A 26,869-nucleotide genomic window follows, 5' to 3' on the forward strand; every position below is an offset into this window, starting at 1 on the left:
ACTTAATTCTTCTAAAATAAAATCAAATTGAATTTTGAAGGTCCCTAAAGTCCTCCTGTCTACCACACTACTTGGTAGCTTATTCCATGTGTCTGTGGTTCTTTGTGTAAAGGAAAACTTCCAAATGTTTGTGTGAAATTTACCCTTCACAAGTTTCCAACTGTGTCCCCGTGATCTTGATGAACTCATTTTAAAGTCATCATCTTGATCCGCTGTCCTAATTCCCTTCATTATTTGAAACTCTTCACCCATGTCTTCCTTTAATCTTCTTTAGCTTAAACTGAAGAGGCTCAGCTCATGTAATCTTTCCTCATTGAGTAAGATTAAGTAGCCTGGTTCTCTAAGAGTATATATATATATATATATATATATATATATATATATATATATATATATATATATATATATATATATATATATATATATATATATATATATATATATATGTGTGTGTGTATGAATGTCTTGTAATGAACTGGCATCTTGTCCAGGGTTAGTCCTGCCTTGAGCCTGATTCGGCCCAGATAGGCTCCATCTGCCCACTAACAGTACAGACAGGATTATAAATGGATGACGGGTGGCAGGACACCATTTTTAAATGACATGGGTAAAGTCAAATTCCTAAGAGTAGACATAAAGAGATTATAAAATGTGACAGAGAAAGGAGAATTGAATTGGGTTTTAGGAACTGCTGGTCAAGATTCTTCGACTGTTTACCCTTACTTTATCTCTTTTGAGTCGGGGAGATGTTTAAAACGCTTAAGCAAGAATCCCGGTATTTTTTCAACTAATCATTTTAAACTCTTGTGGTACAAAAGTGTTTGGTTTTAAAACCAGCTTACTAGGGGGTGATCTACAGAGACAAAGATTGGAGACTCCTGTTGTGTGGAAGACATCTGTAGGCCAGGCTGCTCAGAACAGTTTTCTGGCTCCACAGGTTGACTTTGTAAGGACTATGCTGATTGAGTTATTTCAAACGTCATCCTCTGGGACTGGACAGATCAACTCCTATGAATGGTCATTCTTCAGGACTGGATGGGCACCCTTCAGGTCTCAACAAATCCAATAAAATCAAAAGTCATCCTTCAGGAATGGACTCACCAACTCCAGGAGCAGATAGATGTACAATACCATTTCCTACCACATTCTTGCATAGGGACTTATATGGAACCTCATCCAGTAGCTCTGGACAGACCAACTTATAACATACCAGATCCTCAAAGATGAAACTGACATGTTTATATGTAAGACCATCCTCTAGGAATGGTCCAATCAACTCATCTCAAGCCTCTTCCTCCCGAAATAGACAGACTTGATCATGTTTTTGATTCTAATTAAAGAAAGCATTGATTCACGGAAGACAATATGGCTGACTCTTCAGTGACCCAGTTGAACAAAAACAGACTCTGTAATGAATGGTGGCTTGCAGAGGACAAGATACATTTTATGATCCACATAATTTACTCCTTGGCTGACCATGGACCAAATCTGAAGGAGTGGAGCCATCCCCGTTTGACTTACTGGTTCCCTCCATAGTCAACAGCTTGACCCCAAAGGCTGTAAAAGTAGATCAACTTCTGAGGTGGTGGTCTGTGTAAAGGCACGTTAAAATTCTGTCAGCCATGACTTTATACATGTGTGTGCTTAACAGGAAAAAAAAAACAGCAAAACGTCATATTGTCAGCATTAAATAGCAATACATTACTTGTTGATTTTGCTGAAAATAAAGTCCAATGTACAATAAATGAGAAGTGTCCAATTTCTTCGGAATTAATGGTGTATTTTGTGTGTGAGTGATTTACAAAGTGGCCTTATCTGCTTTATCATTAAACTGAGACTTTATCTATTAGGTGGGCTTGTCCACAAGGGTCATTTTGCTTCAGTCAGAAATTGCAATGATAATTTCTTGTATGCCAATACTTATTGTTTCAGGTTACGGTAGATTGCAGCCTAGTGCCATTATGAAGAGCTGGGCTAAGTGACCTTTCTATTCTAACAGGAAATGAGTTCTTATCAAGCCATTAGCCTCCATTTTTTCAGCAATCTATTGTGGCTATTAGCACTAAAAGCCGCAGCTTGTGTTACACTGCACAAATTAACGTTAAATAAAAAACCTCCTTTTGTTGAGGCCCGAGAGCTTGAGTTCCTGTCTAACACATCCAATTCTGCACTTTGTGATTTTCAGATTAATTCCGATTAGTCTACAGAAACATGGACCCTTCCACCTCTCCCTCCCCATTCAGAACTCACCTTTTCCATTACAAGAGTCCAAGGTTTAAGGAATAACTTAATTCTAAAATAGTCAACCCTTTCCCTAACCTAAAATGTATTAGAATATTAAGAATGAACATCCCAGAAGGTAACTCTGCCAACAAGATGAATTTGATGGCAAATCACTTGAACATCCCTACACACAAATCACACTTACTAGATACTTTTGAAATTCCATTGCCTTGAGTTGGAACAGTAGCATCCTGCTCTACAGATTGTTAGTTTTCAAACTGAATTCTCAGGCATAAGACTCAAATTAATTTAGAGATGTTTGACACTGTTGACATGTATCTCTATACAGTATACAGTATATAAAATCCAACGTTGGGGTGTCTGTCTGAACGCTTTTCACGAGAGAATTACTTAATGGATTTGGATTGGGGTTTTTTATATAATTTGCTTGAACTTTCCGGTTGATTTTGCGACTTCTCTCATTGCACTAATTAGCATAGTTGGCTTGCAGTACTGATTTATGTACGCAAATCTGAGAGACACGCAGTGGGCCGAGGGGAGGGGGACAGAGCCCTCCTCACTCACGCATCAGCCTTGGGGAGCGTACCTTACCTCCGCTTAGCTAGTGAACGAGAGCTTACTTAATGGATTTAGATCGGGCTTCTTTTTCTAGAATTTGCTTGAACATTCCGGTTGATTTTGCGACTTCTCTCATTGCGCCAAGTATCACAGTTCGCTTGCGGTACCAATTTATTTGCTTGAATTCGAGAGAGACGCAGTGGGGTGGGGCCCTCCTCACTCATGTGCCAGCCTCAGAGAATGTACCTTAACTCCACTTAGGCTAGCGAACGAGAGAACTACTTAACAGATTTTGTTCGGGCTTTTTTCTAGATTTTGCTTGAACATTCCGGTTGATTTTGGGACTTCTCTCATTGCGCTAAGAATCATAGATCACTTGCAGGAGAGATATATATTTGCGCTAATCTGAAACAGAGGCAGCGGGCTGAGGGGAGGGGGAAGCAGGACATCAGGAATGGGGAGCCGAACAGGGCCCTCCTCACTCACGTGCCAGCCTCCATTTGAGTCGGTGTTCCTCTGCATTTTGGAGCATATCTTGCCTCCGCTTAGCTAGCGATACCTGTTTGTTTATTGATTTTAAAGTTTGTCTTGTTTCACTACTACACAGGTGGAACCACAGGGGACAACTATAGGGTGGTCCAGATCTAATTATGCAGTTTTCATTACACTATAACTTATTAAGTTTATCACATAGAAATTCACCCAAAAAATCCTGGACCATCGAGAAGTGTGCGAACTGACGTCCCCGCATAAATCAAAGTCATCCAGACGATCTGGATCTGCAGAATTAGATCTGGACCACCCTGTAGTATCTAAATAATGTACAAACATCACAACAACTTCTAGCCTTGACTGTTCTGAACTTGTCATGTCCTCTATGAGGAGTTCCATGTTAATTAGAAGGAGGGCACAGAGGTTGAGCTGCCATCACTGTAGATGTTTGCTTTACCCAATGTGATATGCTCTGTATCTCATCTACAGTGCCCCATATAATGTTTGGAACATAGACAAATTTTTATTCCTTGAATTCCCCCTCTGCTCCACAGTTTAAAATTATAAACCAAACAATTCAGACATCGTGATTAAAGTGCACATTACAGACTTTCATTGAAGGGGATTTGCACACATTTTGGTCACACAACACTTTTTCTACATGGTCTCCCCATTTCAGGGCACCATAATGTTTGGATACAGCAATGGCAGATCTATTAAAGCCATTGTCATATTTAGGAATTTGTTGCATATTCCTAACATGCAATGAGTGCTTGAAGTCTGCGATTCATTGACGTGCCCAGGTGCCGAGGATCTTCTCTGGTGATGCTCTGCTAAGCCTCTAATGCAGCTATCTTCAGCTCCTGTTTGTCTTGGGGGCTTGTCCACTTAAGTTTTCTCTTCAGCATATGGAAGGCCTGCTCAGTTGGATTTTATTTGGGTGACTGGCATGGACATTCAACAATTTTCCGTTTTTTATCTTTGATAAACTCCTGTGTTGCCTCGGCAGTGTGTTTGGCTCATCATTTTGTTGTAGAATGAAGCGCCTTCTTTCCAGTGTGTTTGGAGACCTTTACTGGAACTTGCGCAGATGAGATGTTTCTACACACCTCAGCATTCATTGTGCCGCTGTCGTCAGCAGTTCATCATCAATGAAGAGAAGTGTGCCAGGACCATACATGCCTAAACCATAACACCCCCAGCACCATGTTTAACAGATGAGGTGGTCTTCTTTGGATCTCAGGCAGTTCCTTTTCATCTCCACACTTTGCTCTTGTCATCACTCTGATGAGGTTCATCTTTGTCTCGTCTGTCCACAAGACCTTTTTCCAGAATTCTGCAGGCTCTTTTAAGTCCTTTTTCACAAACTGTAATCTGGCCATCCTGTTTATGTGGTTTGCATCTTGCAGTGTGGCCTCTGTATTTCTGTTCATTAAGTCTGGTCTCTGACACACACACATCGGCCCCCTGAAGTCTGTTTCTGATCTGTCAGACAGGGTTTGGGGGCCTTTTCTTTACTGTAGTGAAGATTCTTCTGTCATCAGCAGTGAAGGTCTTCCTTGGCCTACCAGTTCCTTAGTAATTACTGAGCCCACCAATGTGTTCTTTCTTCTTCATGATATTCCAGACAGTTGATTTCAGTCATCCTAAGGTTTTCCTGATGTCTCTGATGGTTTTATTCTTGTTTTACAAACTCACAATGGCTTCTTTGACTTTCATTGGCACAGCTCTTGTCCTTATTTTGTACAATGGCAACTACAGACTGCAAAGGGTAGAAGCAAGCCAAAGCATCTTACAAAGTCATGAAACCCATCTGAGGAATCACAAACACCTGTGACAAAGTCTGCAATGTGCATCTTAATCATGATGTCTGAATTGTCTGATTTGTAATTTTAAAATGTGGAGCCGACGGGCACCACACTGTATGTACTGTATGACATGGTGGCACAGTACGCTCTGTCAATGAGGACTTTATGCTTTCTTCTCGTGTCTGTGAGGGTGCTTCTCAAGTTATTTTCTAAAGTTGTGTTAGTCAACTAAACTTAACCACGGCCTGGGGGTGGGGATTGTAGCAATGCTATTAGTAATTAGAACTGCATCTCCCAGCAGTCCTTGCATGAGCTATTGGGGTCAAAGGTGGCCAGAGGGGTTTAAAAGGAGGGCAGGTGCCAGGAAGAAAAAAAGTTGTTTTTGTTGTTGTGCGTTTTGTGTTGCATTTATCTGTTGGACTGCCTGCCGTTAATTCAGCCATATTTAATCATTGTGTTCCTGGATTGTATTCATTTGTTGGGGTCTGGATCGTCTGTCTACCTGTGTACTGAGAACTGTGTTTGGATTCATTGGCTTTCCCGCAAGAAAAGGAACACTCCTGAACCATCCATCCATCTTGATCCTTTCAGCAACTACCGGTAGGACTGTGTTTTCCCTTCCCTTTCAACATACATATCTCTGGACTTAATCTAGTCACTTCTCATTTCATCCAGTTTGGTTTTTCCATGAACTTTTCTGTGTGGTGTTTGTGATGTTCGTCCTTCTGACAGGGTCTCCCATCACAAAAGAGGACTCCCAAAGCTCTGTTAATGCAACCATTGGGTTCTTCATCTTCTCCCTGAACAAGGCCCTTCTTGCCCAGTGTAAGAGAATGACACAACAAGAGACGAAGATCTGGAGTCCAACCCAGCACCCCGTATCCTTGGTTTGTAAGAAAAATTCATATAATCAAAAACAATGGACTTTCCAGATATGACTTCAAAATGGAACCTGCTAAGATGGCAAGAGCTTCCAGTTTTCAGCCCTCTGGACAGGAAGAGGCGAGTCCAGGTGGACAGACACCGGAAATGATGTCAGTGATGTCATAGCTGTCAATCATCCAGTCTGCAGAGGGAGAAAGAGATGCCAATCCCTGGTGAGGTGTTATAATTACAGTCATTAGACCCTTCAGCTGTCCCCAGCCAGCCCACAGGTTACTCATTGGTCAGATGTTATGTTTGTCTATTCAGCTTTATCCAATGTGAGATCAGATTGGTTTAATTTATTTTGGCAAACTGGATAACAACCATGTAAAATGACTTGCTCATGGTTACACAATGTCAGTAGCAGATTTGAAACCACAGCCTCATGATTGGAAGTCCTAAGCCATAACCCCTACTCTAGGAAAGGTCCTGGTGGTTCCAAACTTGTTCCATTTCACAATGATCGAGGCCATTGTGCTCCTGGAGACACTCAGAGCCCTTGACCTGCTTTGTGTTTCAGCACAATTTGATTGTGGTGGTTTATAAAGAGTTCCTTGAACTTCATGGCTTGTATTTAGTCCTGGCATACAGTGTGAATCGTGGACCTTCTACTGCATGTGCAGGTATGCGTGTTTGCCTTTCTAAATGCCATCCAGTCAGTTCAGTTAACCACAGGTGGACTCCAATCAAGTTCTAGAAACATCTGAAGGAGAATTAAAACAAATGACATGAGGATGACCTGACCACAATGTGGAGTGTCACAGCCAAGGGTCTGAATACTTATTTCTAGAAATGATAGATTTCAGTTTTTCATTTTTGATAAATGTGCAGACCTTTTTGAAAACATGTTCCCTCCTTGGCAATATGGGTTTTTGAGTGTAGATTAATGGGAAAAAATGAGAAATGTATCCTTTTAATTTTAAATCTACAATGCAATGACGTGTGCAGAAAGCAAAGGGGTCTGAAAACTTTGTGAATCCACTGTAAGTAATATATTCATTAGATATTAACAAAATAAAATAATCACAATAAACGCACAAAAAAATAGCAATATAAACAAAAATGATAGAAAAGAGAAAATAAACCGAAGCTGAAGAATACACTCTAGTAGCAATATAACACCTACTGTACTTTACTAGTGCATAGAATCAAGTCTTTCGTTACATAGAACAACGCATATGCGCTCATATTTACCCTGTAAAATCATAACCTATGGATTGCTATAATTATCTAAATGATTACTTGTGAAAGTAAAAAATGTATTTACAATGCCATTCTCAGATCCAGGCGCTACTTCGGTGTTTCATATCCGCGACTTTAAGCATGAAGTACGGAATGCGCATGCTCACGTGCATAGCCAAAGCGTTCTTTAGTTGCCAAGCAACTGTGGTTACCAAAACATTCTCCATGTACAGCCAGTTTTCGCATTGGCTGCAGTAGATTCCGCACAAAGTCACCCCGTCAACGGTGAGAAACTAACATACGCTGTTCGTAATGGAAATAAACTTTACAATTCCTGATCGACAGAGATGGTTCAGATATTTCGTTTTTATATAAATATATATATATATATATAGATTATATATCATAGATAAAGTGGGAGGAGTTTCACGCTGATTTTTACAAGCCACTGCTTCGCGATTCACGTCACTTTGTTTCCTCCCCTCCAAACATGTCGCTGCCTGAGCCCGTCAGGCGGCGTCTCCAGGATTTGTCAGTAACTTTGCTAACCGAGCAGAACCGAACCGTACCTGCTCCGGGAGAAGACTTCACCGAGATCAAAACTAGTAAGAGGCAGCAGCTTTTGAGTGATTTTGATTGCATGTCTATCCATTTCGTATTCGTAAAATTTCGGATGGTTCACATCCTTTGTCAACGTATCTTTTACAAGTTTCGGTTGCGCGCATGTAGGGGGTGCTGTGAATGCTGCGTTTTTTTAGGTAGCATAGAGAGTGCACGTGGCGTAGTAGTCAGCAAGACTGGGCTTGACGTACTGCCGATCATTGTGGCGTTAGCACGTTCTCCCTTTGGGTTTGTAGGCTTTCACTCTGGTTTGAAATTCACATTGTAAGACTGATGGCAGATGTCAGTGTGTGTCAATGAATGTCTGCCAGCTGGGTGTGTGCTTGTGTGGGCATCCCAATATCAGCAGGATAGACTTGAGTTCTCCAAGACCCTAAAATTGATCAAAGGGGCTACAGTAAAGGGACAATTGGAGCCATGACACATGCACTTTAGAAGAGGAAATCCACCTGAAGCCAAGCATGTTCAGGCCCAGCCAATACTTTGATATGAGATCATCTAGGAAAAGCTTGCATTGTTGCCTGAAAAGTTGTTGGTGAGGTCAGCAGGGGGCGCTTACCCTGAGGTCTGACTGTGGATCCCAATGCCTCAGTGCAGTGACAGGGACACCATGCTGTAATGGTGCCCTCCTTCGGATATGATGTAATACTGAGGCCCTAACCGTCTGTGATCATTAAAGATCCCTGGGCATCCTTTGTAAAGAGGAGGGTGTATCCCAATGTCCTGGCTAAATTTCCCACCGTAACCTGGCCATTCTGCACCCTGAATCATTCTGTGCCTCTAATTGTCTAACTACTGTATCTCTCACCATACTCCCAAATGGCTCATGTGTGGCGAGCGTACTGCTGCAAAAATGACTGCTGTCGCGTCATCAAGGTGGTTGCTGCACGTTGTTGGTGGCTCCCCACTCACTGAAGCGCTTTAAATAGTGAGAAAAGTGATATATAAATATAACAAATTATTATAATTATTACATCAAAATGGCATTGTTTATGCAAAATTGTGAGGGATACAGAACTAACCCACCTATGTAGCTATACTGCACAGAAGCTTATTCCCACAATCACTCCCCTCCCAACCTCCGCAAAATGATGCTGTTCATTTGCTATTTTGTTATTTCTCAATAATTACTACAATATTTTGCTAAATTATTGTGTTATTACATGGAAAATGTTTCACGGTTTGCAGTGGCGTAGCTAGGGGGCAGCAGGATTCGGAAAAATATTACTCATAAATGAAAAAAACCTAAAATTCTCTGATTTTTACCCACAAATGCTTCAGAAATCATTTTCAGACTGTCCTTCTGTGACGGCATCAGACACAGCAGTTGAAATTTATGAGGCAATAACAAAAATAAACATAAACATTACACCGATAATAATTTCTAGGAAGATAAACAACGAATTTACAATTTATAATTTCGTTTCGTTATCAATCCGAATGCGTTCCTGCTCTGCGCAGAAAACATCCTCACTTATTACTTGTACACTACACTGGTTCTGGTTTTCGCCGCGTAATTATATTAAACTAATAATTTGCACACAGCTTATTAGTGCGTCGATACTATATTCTTGTCTAATTGATGATTGTAAATAATTATATGTGAAAAATGTATTGCTGTTTATATATATATATGAATAAATCTATACAAAATGTATCTTAATTTTTCTCTATACGTCATTTTAATTTTCTAATTAAATAAGTTAACATATTCAAATATGTTGGAGGGCGGCAAATTGAAGCCCCGCCCCGAGCGGCACGAACTCGAGCTACGCCACTGCTAGTGTGGTCAGTATCATCGTGCTATGGACATTATGTGACAGGTAGGGAGGGTTAGATTAACAATGTGCGTATGTGCAGTCAAGAAACAAGAACTGATCAAAACACATAGATGAACATTTCATCCTACATATGCTGAAGAGTAAAGTTAAACCACCCAGTTAAGGGTCTCAGGGAGCCAGTGATTGTCACAGCAGCACTGCACATAACGTGGAGAGTAATGGAATGCATTACTACAAATATTTGTGATGCACTATCTGTTGGAATGAAAAGTGCAATGCAAATTTCTCAGTTATATGCTATTTGGTGCAGGATTTGCAAAAGCAGTATAAATGTGTGTAATACACCCTTTGTAGAAATGAAAAATGCAGTGCATTTTATTATTGCACATGTTTGTGATGTGCCATCTGTTGGAATTTAAAAATGCAATGCATTTTATTACTGCACATGTTTGTGATGTGCCATCTGTTGGAATTTAAAAATGCAATGCATTTTATTACTGCACATGTTTGTGATGTGCCATCTGTTGGAATGACAGAGGCATAGAAACAAGACAGACGTACAGATACACAGACATGTACCTTTTATTTAAGGTGGATAACAATATATAACACAATAAAAGGTTCCAAATGAGCTTCAGCTGGCACTGATTCAAGTAGTAAGATATATGAAGAATAGTTAAGTAAATTGAATAAAATTCAGAACTTGAAATTATTATTGGAATAGCTGTGCTCTTTCTGAATCAAAACCTTTAAAGTGAAGCTTTCAATGTACTCATCAGTATGTAAAGATGGCTTTTGATCGCCCACAAGTATGGTTTTTTTTTTTCTTTTCTTATTCTTTTTATTTTTCAGGCAATGAAGTTGTTTCCAGTCTACCTCTTCAAATGTCTCTCTACTTCAATGTCTTCTTTTTCCCATGCTGGTGGTTGTCAGAAGTGGTCATGCTGCAGTTGAAGGTTGTAACTCATGAAACTTATTCAAGGGGTCTCTTTTTATTCTCTCTCTGTGTCTTGCACATATCAATTTGACATCTTTAATACCATTTTAATTAAACTACTTCTGGGTGGTGCATGAAAATGTATGGAGGATTATTTGTGCCAAAATGAAATACAATCCAAAGTGTTAACTATACTGCAATAAAAAGCATATGCATGTGGTGCCTTTAATTTGGCAGGGTTTTACTGTGTCATAATTAAAAAAAAAAATGATTGATTGCTTTTCATTATTGTAAAAAATAGAATTAATATTTGTGATGCCATCTGTTGGAATGACAAATGCAATGCGTTTTGTTACTACAAATGTTTGACACACCATGTGTTGGAATGACAAATGCAGTGCATATTGCTACTCTTATATGCCATTTGCTATGGGATTCATAAAAGCAGTGTTAATGTTTGTGATGTGCCATCTGTTGAAATGGCAAATGCAATGCATTTTATTACTGCAAATGTTTATGAAGCACCATGTGTTGGAATGACAAATGCAATGCATATCTCTACTGTTAAATGTCATTTGGTATGAGATTTGTAAAAGCAGTGTTAATGTTTGTGATGCAGCATCTGTTGGAATGACAAATGCAATGCATAAGTCTCTGATAGATGCCATTTGGTATGGGATTCATAAAACCAGTGTTAATGTTTGTGATGCTCCATCTATTGGAATGACAAAATGCAATGCATTTTATTACTGCAAATGTTTATGAAGCACTGTTTGTTGGAGTGACAAATTCAATGCATATCTCACCTGTTATATGCCATTTGTTAAACCAGTTTTAATGTTTGTGATGCGCCAACTGTTGGAATGACAACTGCAATGCATTTTATTACTGCAAATGTTTAGGAAGCACCATGTGTTGGAATAACAAATGCATTGCGTATTGCTACTGTTATGGCTACTGTACTGCCATTTGGTATAGGTTTTGTAAAACCAGAGTTAATGTTTGTAATGCACCATCTGTTGGAATGACAAATGCAATGTATTTTATTATTAAAAATGTTTGTGGTGTGCCATCTATTGGAATGACAGAGACATAGCAACCAGACAAACACACAGACACCTGTCCTTTTATTAAGGTGGAAACATGTTTATTTCCAGAAGTTTACAATCTTTTTCTTGCCACCGTATATGCTGTCAAACTCAGACACATTAAATATGGGAAGTGAAAATGAGGTATTGCTTTCCCAGTGTCTCATCCATGACCAGCAAGAAACTGACAGGAAGAAGTTCCCTCTAGCACTTCATCATCTAAAATCGATCTTTCTTGTTGTATAGATATTGTGAAAACCAGACCCAAAATATAATGGGCAAGGCGAAGGCCTCAAAAAGAGCCAACCTGCACCCTGCCCTACCGAGTCCTATGATGCCCTACTGTGTGCAGACAACCACAGACACATAGGATAAATGACCAAGTAATGTGGTGGACTGTAGCACTTTAGGGACCCACAGATCTTGACTTGATGCTATTTTGGACAACCAAGGAGAATAGGATGGATGAGCTGGTTGGGCTGAGTGACCTGTTCTCATCACAATTTTCTAATGTTCTAATTACAGCATGAAATTTTCATGTCTGTTTAAAATGCAGTACAAATGTGTACTGCATTATTAATTCATGACCGTATATTGCGTATCATAAATAAAAGCAAAGCAAACGTATTGCATTTCAATTCAGGACCACGCATTAATCAGAATGAATGAATGTAATCAAATGACCAATCAGCGTCACAGGGTGGGGCGAGGGGCGTCAACAATTTGGGGTAAGAGGCGTTCCACTTGTAACGTATTGCATTTTGCTTAGTGGCTGCAGCTTTTAGTTAAGACCCACGATCTGCGGACACAAATTAAAAAGCAATACGCATTTTTATTGTATTTTAAACTGACCCAAAAATTGCATACCGTAGTCAAAAGCAATCAATCATTTGATTGATATGTTTTCGATTATGACACGATCCAAGACAACTGTCTAAGATAAACAGGTGGGGGGGCTGCAGAATGAAAAACTCGATCACCCAGCGTGAGACAACAAGAAATTCCTCATTGGATGGGTGTGTAGTAACTTGGTTATAATATACTGTAGATACACAATTGCCATGAAGAGCTTTTGCTTTAAAACATTTGAAAGTGGGTTTTGGCTGCTCAAAAATGTGTATTGGTCAGCTTCATTCTGCAGTAAAGCCTGACTTATCCCAAACTGTCTTTCCTTTCTGTTCGCAGTACCCCGTCCTGCAGGATTACTACAAATTCATCCTAATAACCATTCTGATTGTGATGACAGTTATCGAGATCATACGACTGTACCTTGGCTACACCGGCAACCTTCAAGAGAAAGTAAGTCTTAAAGCTGCCATTCATGGAAAGCACAGGCTGATCACATACTGGGTTTGTGGTTTTACAACGGTACAGTTTTGTACACCCCGTGAAAGTTTTTTTTTTTTTGTACATACAGTATGTGAACATATCAAGATTTCATCTTCATGTAGGTAGTATCTTCTTCTTCTTCTTCTTTTTCTTCTTCTTTCGGCTGCTCCTGTTAGGGGTTGCCACAGCGGATCATCTTCTTCCATATCTTTCTGTCCACTGCATCTTGTTCTGTTACACCCATCACCTGCATGTCCTCTCTCAACACATCCATAAATCTTTCCTTAGGCCTTCCTCTTTTTCTCTTGCGTGCCAACTGTACTGTTAAAATCCTTCTCCAAATATACCCAGCATCTCTCCTCTGCACATGTCCAAACCAATGCAGTCTCGCCTCTCTGACTTTGTCTCCCAACTGTCCAACTTGAGCTGACCCTCTAATGTCCTCATTTCTAATCCTGTGCATCCTCGTCACACCCAATGCAAATCTTAGCATCTTTAACTCTGCCAGCTCCAGCTCTGTCTCCTGTGCCACCGTCTCCAACCCATATAACATAGCTGGTCTCACTACCGTCCTGTAGAGCTTCCCTTTCACTCTTGCTGATACCCGTCTGACACTCTTCTCCACCAATTCCACCCTGCCTGCACTCTCTTTTTCACCTCTCTTCCACAATCCCTGTTACTCTGTACTGTTGATCCCAAGTATTTAAACTCATCCACCTTCACCAACTCTACTCCCTCATCCTCACCATTCCACTGACCCCCCTTTCTTTTACTCACATGTATTCTGTCTTGTTCCTACTGACCTTCATTCCTCTCCTCTCTAGAGCATATCTCCACCTCTCCAGGGTCTCCTCAACCTGCTCTCTACTCTCACTACAGATCACAATGTCATCAGCAGACATCACAGTCCACAGGGACTCCTGTCTAATCTCATCTGTCAACCTGTCTATCACCATTGCAAATAAGAAAGGGCTCAGAGCTGATCCCTGATGTAATCCCACCTCGGTCACTCCTACCGCAGACCTCACCACTGTCACACTTCCCTCGTACATATCCTGTACAACTCTTACGTACTTCTCTGACACTCCCGACTTCCTTACACAATACCACAGCTCCTCTCGAGACACCCTGTCATCTGCGTTCTTCTGGTCCACAAAGACGCAATGCAACTCCTTCTGACCTTCTCTTAACTTCTCCATCAACATCCTCAGAGCAAACATCACACCTGTGGTGCTCTTTCTTGGCATGGAACCACACTGCTGCTCACTAATCATCACCTCCCTTCTTAACTGAGGTTCCACTACTCTTTCCCATAACTTCATGCTGTGGCTCATCAATTTTATCCCCCTGTAGTTACTACAGTCTTGCACATCCCCCTTATTCTTAAATATCTGCACCAGTACAGTGCCCAAAATATCAGTCAACACAACACGCCAATACCATTCAGCCCCTTCTTGCCGCCAGTCCTTTTCCCTCCACTCCTCCTCCTCAAGCTTTGTCCTCTCCTCCTTCCGACTCTGGCCAACTTATGGAGTGAGGCAGCTCCTGCCCCCTGGAATCCTTCCCATGCTCATAACCCGTGGGCTGACTGGGAACCAAGGGGGGCTACGTACTATGGGCCCGGGGGAGAAACTGTCCTCGTAATACTCTCTCCCCCGGTCCTTCTACACCTTGGGCATCCTGGCCGGGCACAAATTTATTTTTTCATCCAGCCAGCCAGCCAATCCGTCTGTCTGTCCGCTCTGACCTCTTGTCTGGGTAAGAAACCATCCTCCTTTCCAACTGGGATGCCTGTTTCCCTGCTACAATATATACAGCATCCTCCTTAATGTTTGGGACCATTGGAAATCATTTTTACTTTATTTCCTCCTCTGCTCCACAGTTTAAAGTGACAAACAATTGAGACATTGTGATTAAAGTGAACATTGCAGACATTCTTTTGAGGGGATCTGCACACATTTCAATCACACCACATAGAAAATGACAATACTTTTTATACTTGGTCCCCACAATTTATAAAGCATTGGAACACATGGAATTTCCAACTCGGAAACTTAAATAGCATGTGAATGCAGTAGAAGCTTTTGAATCGTGCTGACACTGATGGAGATATTGGTGTCTTGGTTATATTGTGTCAGAAGACAAGTCTCTTCTTTGTAAGCTGCCTCATCTTTGTTGGTGATTGTAGTTATGATAGTGATGTCATCATTAAATGTAATGATGGAACAGGAGCCACGTCTTGCCACATTATCCTGGGTGAACAAAAAGTACAAGGGGACACAGCACTCTACCTAGTATGAGGATGTGAGGCTGCCTGTCAGCATTTGCTAAGGTTCGCCAGATTGAAAGTCCAAGATCCATTCTTTCAGCTTAGTATTAAGGCCCAAATCCAGTAGCTTGGTGATCATCTTTGATGGTCCAACAGTGTTGAATGTTGAGCTATAAACAGTACTCTGGTATAGCAGTTTTTCTTATCCAGGGTTTAGTCAGTATGATGTGCAGGAGATATGGCATCCTCTGTGGGCCTGCTGTGACAATATGCAGACTGGTCCAAATGATCTAGAATATCACTTTTAATATATTCAAGCTCCAGTCTCTTAAAGAATTTTATCACAATGGAAGGGAGTGCCACCAATTCTGTATGCATTGAGATGGCCCACGTCTGATTTCTTTGGAACAGAAATACATGTTGTCTTTTTGAAACAGGCAGGGGGCATGCGGTGGATTCAGAAGGTATACAGACCTCTTCATTCTCTTCACACTTAATCGTGTCGTAAATTTCACTTGAAACTGATCAACTGATAAATTTCCAATTTGTTTCTCAATAGTCCAGAGTGACCAGGTGAAAACATGCTTTCAGAAAGGTCTGCGAATGGATTAAAAATCAAAAACTGATATCTCTCACTGGTTTAAGAATTCTGACCCTTAATTCAGTATCATATAGAAGCCTCTGTTGCAGCTTTGCGCCTTCTTGAGTAAGTCTCTACAAGTTATGGACACCTGGGTTTGGGCAGTTTATCCCATTCTTCCTAGTAGATCCTCTCAAGCTCCATAAGACTGGATGGGAAGCATCGGTAAACTGCCATTGTCAGGTATTTTCTGTGGGGTGTTTTAGTCTGGCCTTTGATGGGACCACTCAAGGACAGTCACAAACTTGTCCCACAGGCACTCCAGCATTGTCTTGACTATATGCTTCAGGTCACTGTCAGGTTAAAGGGTGAACTGTCACCCCAGGTCACGTGCATTATGGAGTAAGGTTTCTTCAATGACTTCTTTGAATTGGCTGCATTCATCCTTCCCTCGATTTTGATCAGTCTTCCTGTTCCTGCCACTGAGAAGCACCCCCATACAGTGATGATGCCACCGCCATACTTCACTGTTTTGGTCTCATCAAACAAGCGAATCTTTCCCCCCCTGTTCTCAGAGTCCTTTAAATGCCATTGTCCAAACTCCAAGTGAGAGTCACCCAAACCACCATAAATGCCCCACTGACGAAGTGTTATGGAGATGTTCGTCCTTCTGACGGAGTCTCCCATCCCAGCAGTGGACTTCCAAAGCTCTGTTAATGTGACCATTGGGTTCTTAGTCTTTTCCCTGAACAAGGCCCTTCTTCCCCGTAGTAAGAGAATGAAATGACAAGATAAGAAGATTTGGGGTCCAACCCAGCACCCCGTATCCTTGGTTTGTAAGAAAAAATCATATAAAAAAAAAACAGTGAACTTTTCAGACATGACTTCAAAATGGATCTAGCTAATATGGCAGAGCTTCCAGTTTTCAGCCCTCTGGGCAGGAAGAGGCGGGCCCAGGTGGACAGATACCGGAAATGACGTCAGTGATGTCATAGCTGTCAATCATCTGGTCTGCAGAGGAAGAAAGAGAGAAAGGCATTAAAACACAATGCCAATCTCTGGTGAGGTATTATAATTACAGTCACTAGACCCTTCAGCTGTCCCCAACCCACCCACGTGTGACACTGGTTACTCATTGGCCAGATGTTATGTTTATCTATTCAACTTTATCCAAGGCGACTTACAACATGTGAGATAAAACTGGTTTAATTTATTTTGGCAAATTGGAGCACAGCCAGGTGAAATGACTTGCTCATGGTTACACAATGTCAGTAGCAGATTTGAACCCGCAACCTCATGATTGGAGGTCCTAAGCCAAAACAACTACACCACATACAGGCAGATTATCCCATTCTTCCTAGCAGGTTCTCTCAAGCTCCATTGTCAGGCATTTTCTATGGGGTGTTTAAGTCTGGCTTTTGACGGGGCCACTCAAGGACAGTCACAAACTTGTCCCACAGGCACTCCAGCGTTGTCTTGGCTGTATGCTTCAGGTCATTGTCATGCCTTCAGAAAGGTCTGCGAATGTATTAAAAATCAAAAACTGATATCTCTCACTTCTATAAGTATTCAGACCCTTTGCTGTGGCCCTCTAAAGGTATGGTCAGGTGCCTCCTGTTTGCTTTAATCACCCTTGAGATGGGCCCAGAACTTCATCGGAGTCCACCACTTCGTTTAGAAAGGCACAAGTGTCCCCACATATATAGAAGTTCTAACAATTCACACTGCGTGTCAAGACAAAAAAGCAGCCCAAGGAACTCTCTGTAGACCTTCATGGTCAAATTGGGGTGAGGTGCAGATCGGGGCAAGGGAGTCAAACCATTTGTAAAGCTTAGAGTGTTCCTAGTAGCAGAGTGTCCTCAATAATTGTAAAATGGATGACATTTAGGACGAATCCTGGTGGTTCAAGATTTGGCTTTCGAGCCAAAATTTGTAAGCAGGTAGGAAGGACCACGGTCAGGAAGGTGGTTAAGAACTCAGTGGTCATTCTAACTGGGCTTCAGATGTTCTCTGCTGAGATGGGAGAACCTGTCCGAAGGAAGACCATCATAGAAGCACTCCATCAATCAGGTGTTTATGGCAGAGTGGCTAGACAGAAGCTACTTTTGAGCAAGAAACACTTGAGAAGAAGAGAATCTCTAGTCTGATAAGACAAAAAATAACTCTTGCAGCATTACTATGTCTGGTAAAGATGAGGTGCCTCTGATCACATGTCTAATGCCATCCTTATGGTCAAGCACTGTGGTGGCAGCATCATGCTATGGAGGTGCTTCTAATTGGCAGGGACAAAGAAATTGAACAGAATTGATGGAAGGATGAATGCAGTCGAAAAACAAAGAGTTCTTTGAAGTAAACCTGCTCCTGAGCACACTTGGCCAAAGATTGGGATGATGATTTAACTTTCAGCATGACAGTGACCCAAATCATACAGTTAGGACAATGCTGAAGTGACTGTTCTTGAGTGGCCTAGCTAAAGTCCAGACTTAAACTTCATAGAACGTCTGTGGAAAGACCAGTTTATGGACGCTTCCCATCCAATCTAACAGAACCTGAGAGGATCTGCGAGGAAGAATGAGATAAACTGCCCAAAGCCAAGTGTGCAAACTTGTAGAGACTTTTGAGAACTTAAATTAAGGATCAATGTGCTTTGTTATTAGTTTTAGAGCTATTAGCTATTAAAAGCTTCTGCTTGAAGGCTCATGACTGTAATTGCTGCCAAAGGGGCTTCAACATAATACTGAATTAACAGTCTGAATATTTACATGATTCCAGTTTTTGATTTTTAAAAAAGTTACAATCCTTTCTGAAAACGTTTTTTTTTTTTTTTTGTTATGGGCTATTGATGGGCAAAACTGACAAATGGGGTGGTACCCAGCCGGGACGGCCAGGAGGACCAGAGGAGGGCTTATGCCTCCTCCAGACCACGAGGGGGCGACCGCCCTGGTGGCTTTGGGGACCACGGGAACAGAGCTTAGAAGCTCAACCCTATAGGGGCCCATGGCCATCGCCAGTGGGCGCCCCAATGCCTGAGGAGCCCTGGCTCTCAGCACTTCCACCACACCCGGAAGTGCTGAGGGGAAGAAGACCAGGGACACCCGGAGTGCTTCCGGGTGCGCAGCCGGTACTTCCGCCACACTTGGGAGTGCCGGCAGAAGCTAATCGGAAGGCACCTGGAGCATGTCCGGGTTTGTATGAAAGGGACCGCCTCCCTCCATTCATTGGCTTGAGTTTGGAGCGGAGAAAGATGAAGCTCGGGAGGGGAGGAGAGGAAAGGAGGCGGCCTGAAGTAAAGAGAGGGTTTGTGAGGCCTGGACTTTGGGGGAGTTTTGGGGTTGTGTGCTTCACCTTGTAAATATTAGTGTTGTGAATAAACATGTTGTGGTGCTTAAAAGATGTCTGCCTGGCTGTGTCCGGGCTGTCTTCCACACTACAATACAATAAAAAGTGCAGAAAGTGAGGAGTCTGAATACTTTCTGAATCTGCTGTATATTCCCTCGGTAAAGTACGAGCTAACAGTTTACTAGAACTTTAAGATCATAAGTTGTCTCAGACACACATATAGTATGCATTCATACGGTGGGATCTTGGTTAGTTTGATACATGGAAGTTTAACCGAAACCTTGGATTTCCAGAATATTAGGATTGCACACAGATTAAGAATCCAGCAGAAGAATAGTTGGTCCAGTACAATGTGTAATTATATTCCATATTGTCATTGTGACATATTGTCATTATGTTCCATTTGTCATTTTAAGGTTCCAGAACTGGCAGGCTTCTGGCTGCTGACGCTGCTGTTGCAGCTTCCACTGGTTCTGTTCCTGCTCTTCAATGAGGGAATTCTTATCCAGCCTTTGGAGAGAAGTGTGCATATTGTGTTGGCCCTCTTTTTAATTTTCCAGGTCTGTAACTAACAATTATTTCTAAATATAATATTTTTAGTTGATCTGTTATATTATTAATTAATGCTTGGAGAGAGGGATTGGTTAAAGAGTTGAAGAACCATTACTGTTATTTCTAGAAAATTCAGTCATCACCCTGTTCCACTTTAGGCCGATGTCACATTACAGGACTTCTAGTCATAGGGGATATCAAACTTGACGTCTGCAGTTGCTGATCTCATTACCTGATTACACGACTAGACATTCCTGGGGATATTAAATTATGCAAATGTGTGACAACTTTCCAACAGAGTTTAACAATTCCTAAAGTATTGTGAGTCTGTGCCTTTTTCTTACAGCCAATGACATGATGTGTGATGAAGCCGTTGTAGTACAAAGGGTTTACAGGTATGGCGACTTCAGCCACAACCTCTGCCTCCTTTTAATCCATTCTGTCGTGGTACATAAAACAAGCAACAGCAGACAGACGAGCTTCTCTTCAATTCCTGAGGTCCAAAACACCTTCAACCCTTATTACACAACAAGAAATCGCAGGAGATGTCAAATTACACAAACACGTGATGAGTTTCCAGCACAGGTTAACAATTCCAAAGTATCATGAGCCCACTGCTTTTTCTTACAGCCAAAGACATGATGACAGATAAAACTGTTGCAGTATAAGGGGGATACGAGTAAGGCGACTTCAGCCACAACCTTTGCCCTTTTTTATCTTTATTTACATGTATTTTTCCATGCTATCTTAGTACATAAAACAAGCAACAAACAGACGGATGATCTCTGAGCTGTGAGGATCCAAACACCTGCGTTCCTTATTCCTCTTTCCTGCATTTGTACTCATTGCACTTTTGGATGAGAATTCATTGGTTGTCCGCTTTCATGGACACAAGCCCACCCTAGAACTTAACACAAAACCAAACCTGTGTTTTAATTTTTTTTTACGTATTTAGCACAAGCTGGCAAAGCATTCACAACTAAATATGAAAATCATGGTTATGTTGATATTCATAACTAGCTGTGATGTCCATCTAAGGTGAGTTGAAATCTCAATTATCAACATATACCTCAGCGTTAATGTTTGCAGTGCACCATGCAATACATATGTCCCAGTTATATGACATTTGGTTTAGGATTCGTAAAAACAGTGGTCATATTTGTGATGCACCATCTGTTGGAATGATAAATGCAATGCATTTCATTTCAAAAAATGTTTGTGATGGGCCACCTTTTGGAATGACAGGGATATAGCAACTGGATGTATGCACATACAGTCAGTCAGTCATTGTCCAATCCGCTGTATCCTAACACAGGGTCACGGAGCCAATCCCAGCCAGTACAGGCCACAAGGCAGGGACAAATCCCTGGGCAGAGTGCCAGTCCACCGCAGGGCACACACGCACACACACCAAGCACACACTAGGGACAATTAAGGATCGCCAATGCACCTAACCTGCACGTCTTTGGACTGTGGGAGAGACATGGGGAGAATATGCAAACTCCACGCAGGGAGGACCCGGGAAGCGAACCCAGGTCTCCTTACTGCAATGCAGCAGCGTTATCACTGTGCCACCGTGCTGCCCATGCACATACACTTTTTATTAAAAAAAAAATAATAATAATACTTTACATTTATATAGCACTTTACTCACTACTCAAAGGGCTTTACACAGTCAGTGAGGAGCCACCTGGATTATGCGATGGCAGACATTTTTTGTGCCAGTACGCTCGCCACACATGAGCTGTTAGGTGGTGAAATGGTGAGAGATAGCAAATTAGAGACAAGGGATGATTAGGGGCCAGAATGACCAGGCCATGGAGGACAATTTAGCCTGGACACTGGGATACACCCTACTCTTTACAAACCTTTGTGACCACTGAGAGGACCTAACTAAAGGACGGCGACATTTTTACAGCACTGTGTCCCTGTCACTGCACTGGGCCACTGGCATCCACATTCAGACCACAGGGTAAGTACCCTCTGCAGGACATCCAGCAGCAAGCCAAACCTTTCCTGGTTGGTGTCCCATCCCAGTACTGGCTGGGCCTAAATATACTTAAGTTTTTGATATTCATCTTTAAGATTTTTTGAGTGAGGAGAGAAGCCCACTGACTAAAATAAAAATCCTGAGGATATTCTAAATTGGGTACCATAATTTGTAAGACATAAAATCAAATCTGTGGCTAAGGCTGATGTCACACTACATGATTTCTACTTATGGGGCATGTCGGACTTGCTGATCTCTTCACTGGAACATGTCAGTTTACTCGACTGTGAATTGTTGGCCGTGTCTACTTTACTCACTGCCTGACGACTTTCCAGAACAGTACTGCTTAACCCTTTTTGTGACAGCCAGTGATGTGCTGCATGACAGAGCCTATGCAGTACAAAAGTTTAACAGTTACGGCAAGTTTAACCGTAATTCCAGCTCTTGTTTTTTTTTTCTATTCTGTTGTGGTATGTAAATCAAAAGACATCAGACAGACGAGCTTCTCCTCTGTTTGTGAGATCCAAAACACCAGTGTTCCTTATTCCTCATTATTGCATTATATGTATTGTACTTCCAGACGAATATTCATTGGCTGTCGTTTTTCCTACTCACTGAGACCACCCCTAAAATTAAAGACAAAATTAACCCGTTCATTAGTTGGAGTGAATTGCTGAGTAGGTCACATTACCCAAACAGCTTCAAAGGGGGCACACCACTGACTGCCTCTGACTCGCTAAGATTCTGTAAATTAAGGCTATGACTGAAACTCACTGGAAAACTTGTGTAATTTGACATAGTGCCTTTATGTAGACAATAATTGTAATCAATGTTGGCCAAATACTGTATGTGTTGTTATGTTAACTGGTGACTGTGAATTGGCTGGCATCAGGATGTTTGCTGTGGACTGGCGCATTGTCCAAGGTTGGTTCCAGCCAGACACCTGATGCTGCCGCTCTGAAATGGACGGGTAGGTTCAGAACAGGAATACCTGAGTCTTCTTCTTCTTCTTTGTTCGGTTGCTTCCGTTAAGGGTGCCGCAGAGGATCATCTTCTTCCATACCTTTCTGTCCTCTGCATCTTGTTCTGTTACCCCCAATCACCTGCATGTCCTCTCTCACCACATCCATAAACCTTCTCTTAGGCCTTCCTCTTTTCCTCTTGCCTGTCCACTCTATCCTTAGCACCCTTCTCCCAATATACTCAGCATCTCTCCTCTGCTCATGTCCAAACCAACACAATCTCGCCTCTCTGACTTTGTCTCCCAACCATCCAACTTGAGCCGACCCTCTAATGTCCTCATTTCTAATCCTGTCCATCCTCGTCACACCCAGTGCAAATCTTAACATCTTTAATTCTGCCACTTCCAGCTCTGTCTCCTGCTTTCTGGTCAGTGCCACCATCTCCAACCCATATCACATAGCTGGTCTCACTACCGTCCTGTAGACCTTCACTTTCACTCTTGCTGATACCTGTCTGTCACAAATTACTCCTGACACTCTTCTCCACCCATTCCACCCTGCCTGCACTCTCTTTTTCACCTCTCTTCCACAATCCCCATTACTCTGTACTGTTGATCCCAAGTATTTAAACTCCTCCACCTTCACCAACTCTACTCCCTGCATCCTCACCACTCCACTGACCTCCCTCTCATTCACACACATGTATTCTGTTTTGTTCCTCTCTGGAGCAGATCTCCACCTCTCCAGGGTCTCCTCAACTTGCTCCCTACTATCCCTACAGATCACAGCGTCATCAGCAAACATCATAGTCCACAGGGACTCCTGTCTAATCTCATCTGTCAACCTGTCCATCACCATTGCAAATAAGAAAGGGCTCAGAGCCGATCCCTGATGTAATTCCACCTCCAACTTGAATGCATCCATCACTCCCTACTGCAGACCTCATCACAGTCACACTTCCCTCGTACATATCCTGTACAACTCTTATATACTTCTCTGCCACTCCCGACTTCCTCATACAATACCACAGCTCCTCTCGAGGCACCCTGTCATATGCTTTCTTCAGGTCCACAAAGACACAATGCAGCTCCTTCTGGCCTTCTCTAAACGTCTCCATCGACATCCTCAGAGCAAACATTGCATCTGTGGTGCTCTTTCTTGGCATGAAGCCATACTGCGGGTCACTAATCATCACACCTGAATGGATTGTTAAAATTATATGAAAAAAAAAAAAAATCAAGATGAAGTTTTTTAGTTTTTGTATGCACTTTCAAGTAGGTTGATAGAAATACAGTTAAATTATATACCATTATCATTTGTTGTACAATTCCAGTAACTGTTCTCAGCTTGCATGCAAACAATACCAGAGCCAGTGTTTCATGTTTTTTTATTTATTTGATATTCTTTTCAAAGATCCTGTCTGCTTTCTTTGCTCTTCGGTTGATGGTCAGGCAGCTGGAAGGCAGGTTTCACTTACAACAGTTTGATGGCATTCAAGAGCTCAGGCCAGACAGGCCAGAAGACCCCGCTGCATACTGGGGGGCTGTGAGTAAGGCCTGATCCATACAACACAGGAATGACATTGTGGTTTGTCTTGTACATCTCTTAGTGCCAAGAAAATATTTTAAGATGTGTGAGTTCTGTGCAAAGTATTTTTGATTTGATATACTTTATTAACCCTCAATGGGAAATTCTTTTGTACTTTTGTTAAGATAAATTAAAACTGTAAGAGGCATGTTTTTTAATAAAAGGATTTCATTGAAAGGGGCAATCTGTGGAATCTTTTCTAGCTTGTTTTTTGCATGTGTTTATGATTCTCATAACTCAACTGTGCGACTCTATTTAAATCCTAGTTGGGAGTTTATATTTGTTTTCATATAAAAGCGTATCATACATCACGTCTTTGGTGTCATGCTGAACCACTATATTTATGACAGTGTGCTTTCTTTTCACTTTTTCTTGTTTTAACAGTGCCAGCAGTCCATTCCCATCCTAACTACAGACTAGTAGCTGCCGTTTGCTGTGCAGAATAACGCAGACGTGGATTTACTGTGAAAACTAATGAAGCTCAAGCTTCAAAACACTGAATCACGGAGAAGCAACTCTAGTCCATCCATCCATCCATTATCCAACTCGCTATATCCGAACTACAAGGTTACGGGGGTCTGCTGGAGCCAATTCCAGCCAACACAGGGAACAAGGCAGGAAACAAACCTCGGGCAGGGCACACACATACACCAAGCACACACACGGGACAATTTACAATCGCCAATTCACCTAACCTGCATGTCTTTGGACTGTGGGAGGAAACCCACGCAGACACGGGGAGAACATTTGCATGCAGAGTGGTGGCTCTGAGGTTAAGGATCTGCACTGGCAATCAGAAGGTTGCCGGTTTGAATCGCGTAAACGCCAAAGGGACTCTGCTCTGTTGGGCCCTTAACCTGCAATCGCTGAGCGCTTTGAGTAGTGAGAAAAGCGCTATATAAATGCAAAGAATTTATTATTATTATAACATGCAAACTCCACACAGGGAGGACCCGGGAAGCGAAGACTTTAGTCCACATAGCTTAACAAAAATCTGGGTGTCTGCTATGTGAAGGAGAGTTGGTTAAAAATAATAATAATACAGTTTAAGTCAATACAAAATAAAAGTTAAAATAAAAAAGGTAATTAAAGTATCATGTGGGCTAGCCATAAGTGGGAAAAAAAATAGTTCAAATTAAGGATGTTTCATTCTAAAGATAATTAACATAAAATAATCACAAATAACTTAAAATATCATTAACATTTATGACAGAAATTAAAAATTTTATTAAAATTATTTATTTTTTTATAACCAAAGAGGTGGTTCGGATAAATAAGAATTAGAAAAACACTTTTCATAGAAATTAATGTTTGATTGCCAAATGTTACCATTTCTTCTGTAATGTACGCTTTTTGAAACAAAGGAGATGCTCAATTTAAAAAAGCAAAACTTTTCATAAATGTAATTTGTCCATTTCTTTAATGGGAAGGAAGAGCTGAATGATCACAATACATTTACACTCCTCACCTGAAATACTGTCACTTTGTGTAAAAGCAACTGCCTAATAACATAATACTAATTAAATCATGAGGGCGTACACGGGCTTTATTATTTATTTTCAGATGATGTCAGTAATATATCACACAGTAAGTGATACCAAGCTGCAGTACAAGTGGGAAAGAAGATGGCATGAAATCGTTTTTTTTGCTGCTGTGTCACAGCTCTAGAGACTGCAGGACTTTAATCCCGGCCAAAATGGCGTCTTCTGTGGAATTTGTTCTTCTTTTGTGTGTGTTGTGTTTTCCTTTTAACATCAGATAAATTAATCAAAAGCATGATATTGTAGGATGTGAAGGATTATGTGCACGTGGTTTAGTTTCGCCTCAAATTATAATTCAGATGGCATAAATGTGGCACTTGGTGCCACGGCCCACCTGCCAAGTTGTTTTGCCTGCCTAACGTAAAGTCATCCCTGTTGGAGGATTGCAGGAATCGTGGGAAAGAGGGGTCCTTTCATTGGATTGGCTGGCCCAGCACTGTTTCAGCCGTGGAATGGCCAAATGGGGGAGGCAGCTTGATGGATGAGGTCTCCAGGACTCTGAACAAATCCAAATCATATTATGGGATATCATCTACTGTTGAATTCTGCTCTGTACTTCTAAACTTTTTATACTGTATTGAGGATTTGCTCTGTTCTGTGTATTGTATTGTATTGACCCCCTTCTTTTTGACACCCACCGCATGCCCAACCTACCTGGAAAGGGGTCTCTCTTTGAACTGCCTTTCCCAAGGTTTCTTCCATTTTTTTTCATGTTTTCTTAGAGAGTCAAGGCTTGGGGGGCTGTCAAGAGGCAGGGCCTGTTAAAGCCCATTGCGGCACTGCTTGTGTGATTTTGGGTTATACAAACATAAATTGTATTGTACTGTATTAGTTTCAGCCCTCGGTGATCTGAAAATCAGAAAAAGAGCTTTAGAAAGTGGAAGAATACCTGACAAGACCTGGAAGATCCTAACAGTATTATTGAATACTTTCTCTTTTCATTATTTAGTTTTTCTTTTTCGAATGGTTAAATAAAAAGTAAACATCACAACAATTTAAAAAAAGAAGGAAACCCGTTAGCTGTCGTCTTTGGCTTGCTTTATTTTTTATCAGCCACATAGCCCTTCCTTTTGTCGGTTTCTTGT

The 26,869-nt window shown here is 41.5% G+C and overlaps 1 protein-coding gene across 1 annotated transcript; it reads left to right on the top strand.

Moving 5' to 3' along the window:
- The first annotated feature begins 7,693 nt into the window (after positions 1–7,693).
- On the top strand, positions 7,694–24,422 carry tmem17 (transmembrane protein 17). The gene is made up of 5 exons (XM_039767550.1): positions 7,694–7,813; positions 10,463–10,566; positions 12,821–12,934; positions 19,569–19,712; positions 24,070–24,422. Exons 1-5 carry the CDS (start codon positions 7,699–7,701, stop codon positions 24,214–24,216), a joined length of 624 nt encoding a protein of 207 aa, XP_039623484.1. The 5' UTR covers positions 7,694–7,698; the 3' UTR covers positions 24,217–24,422.
- The last annotated feature ends 2,447 nt before the right edge of the window (positions 24,423–26,869 follow it).

Source organism: Polypterus senegalus, chromosome 10 (genome assembly GCF_016835505.1).
Source record: "Polypterus senegalus isolate Bchr_013 chromosome 10, ASM1683550v1, whole genome shotgun sequence".
In the NCBI taxonomy this organism is placed as follows: domain Eukaryota; kingdom Metazoa; phylum Chordata; class Cladistia; order Polypteriformes; family Polypteridae; genus Polypterus; species Polypterus senegalus.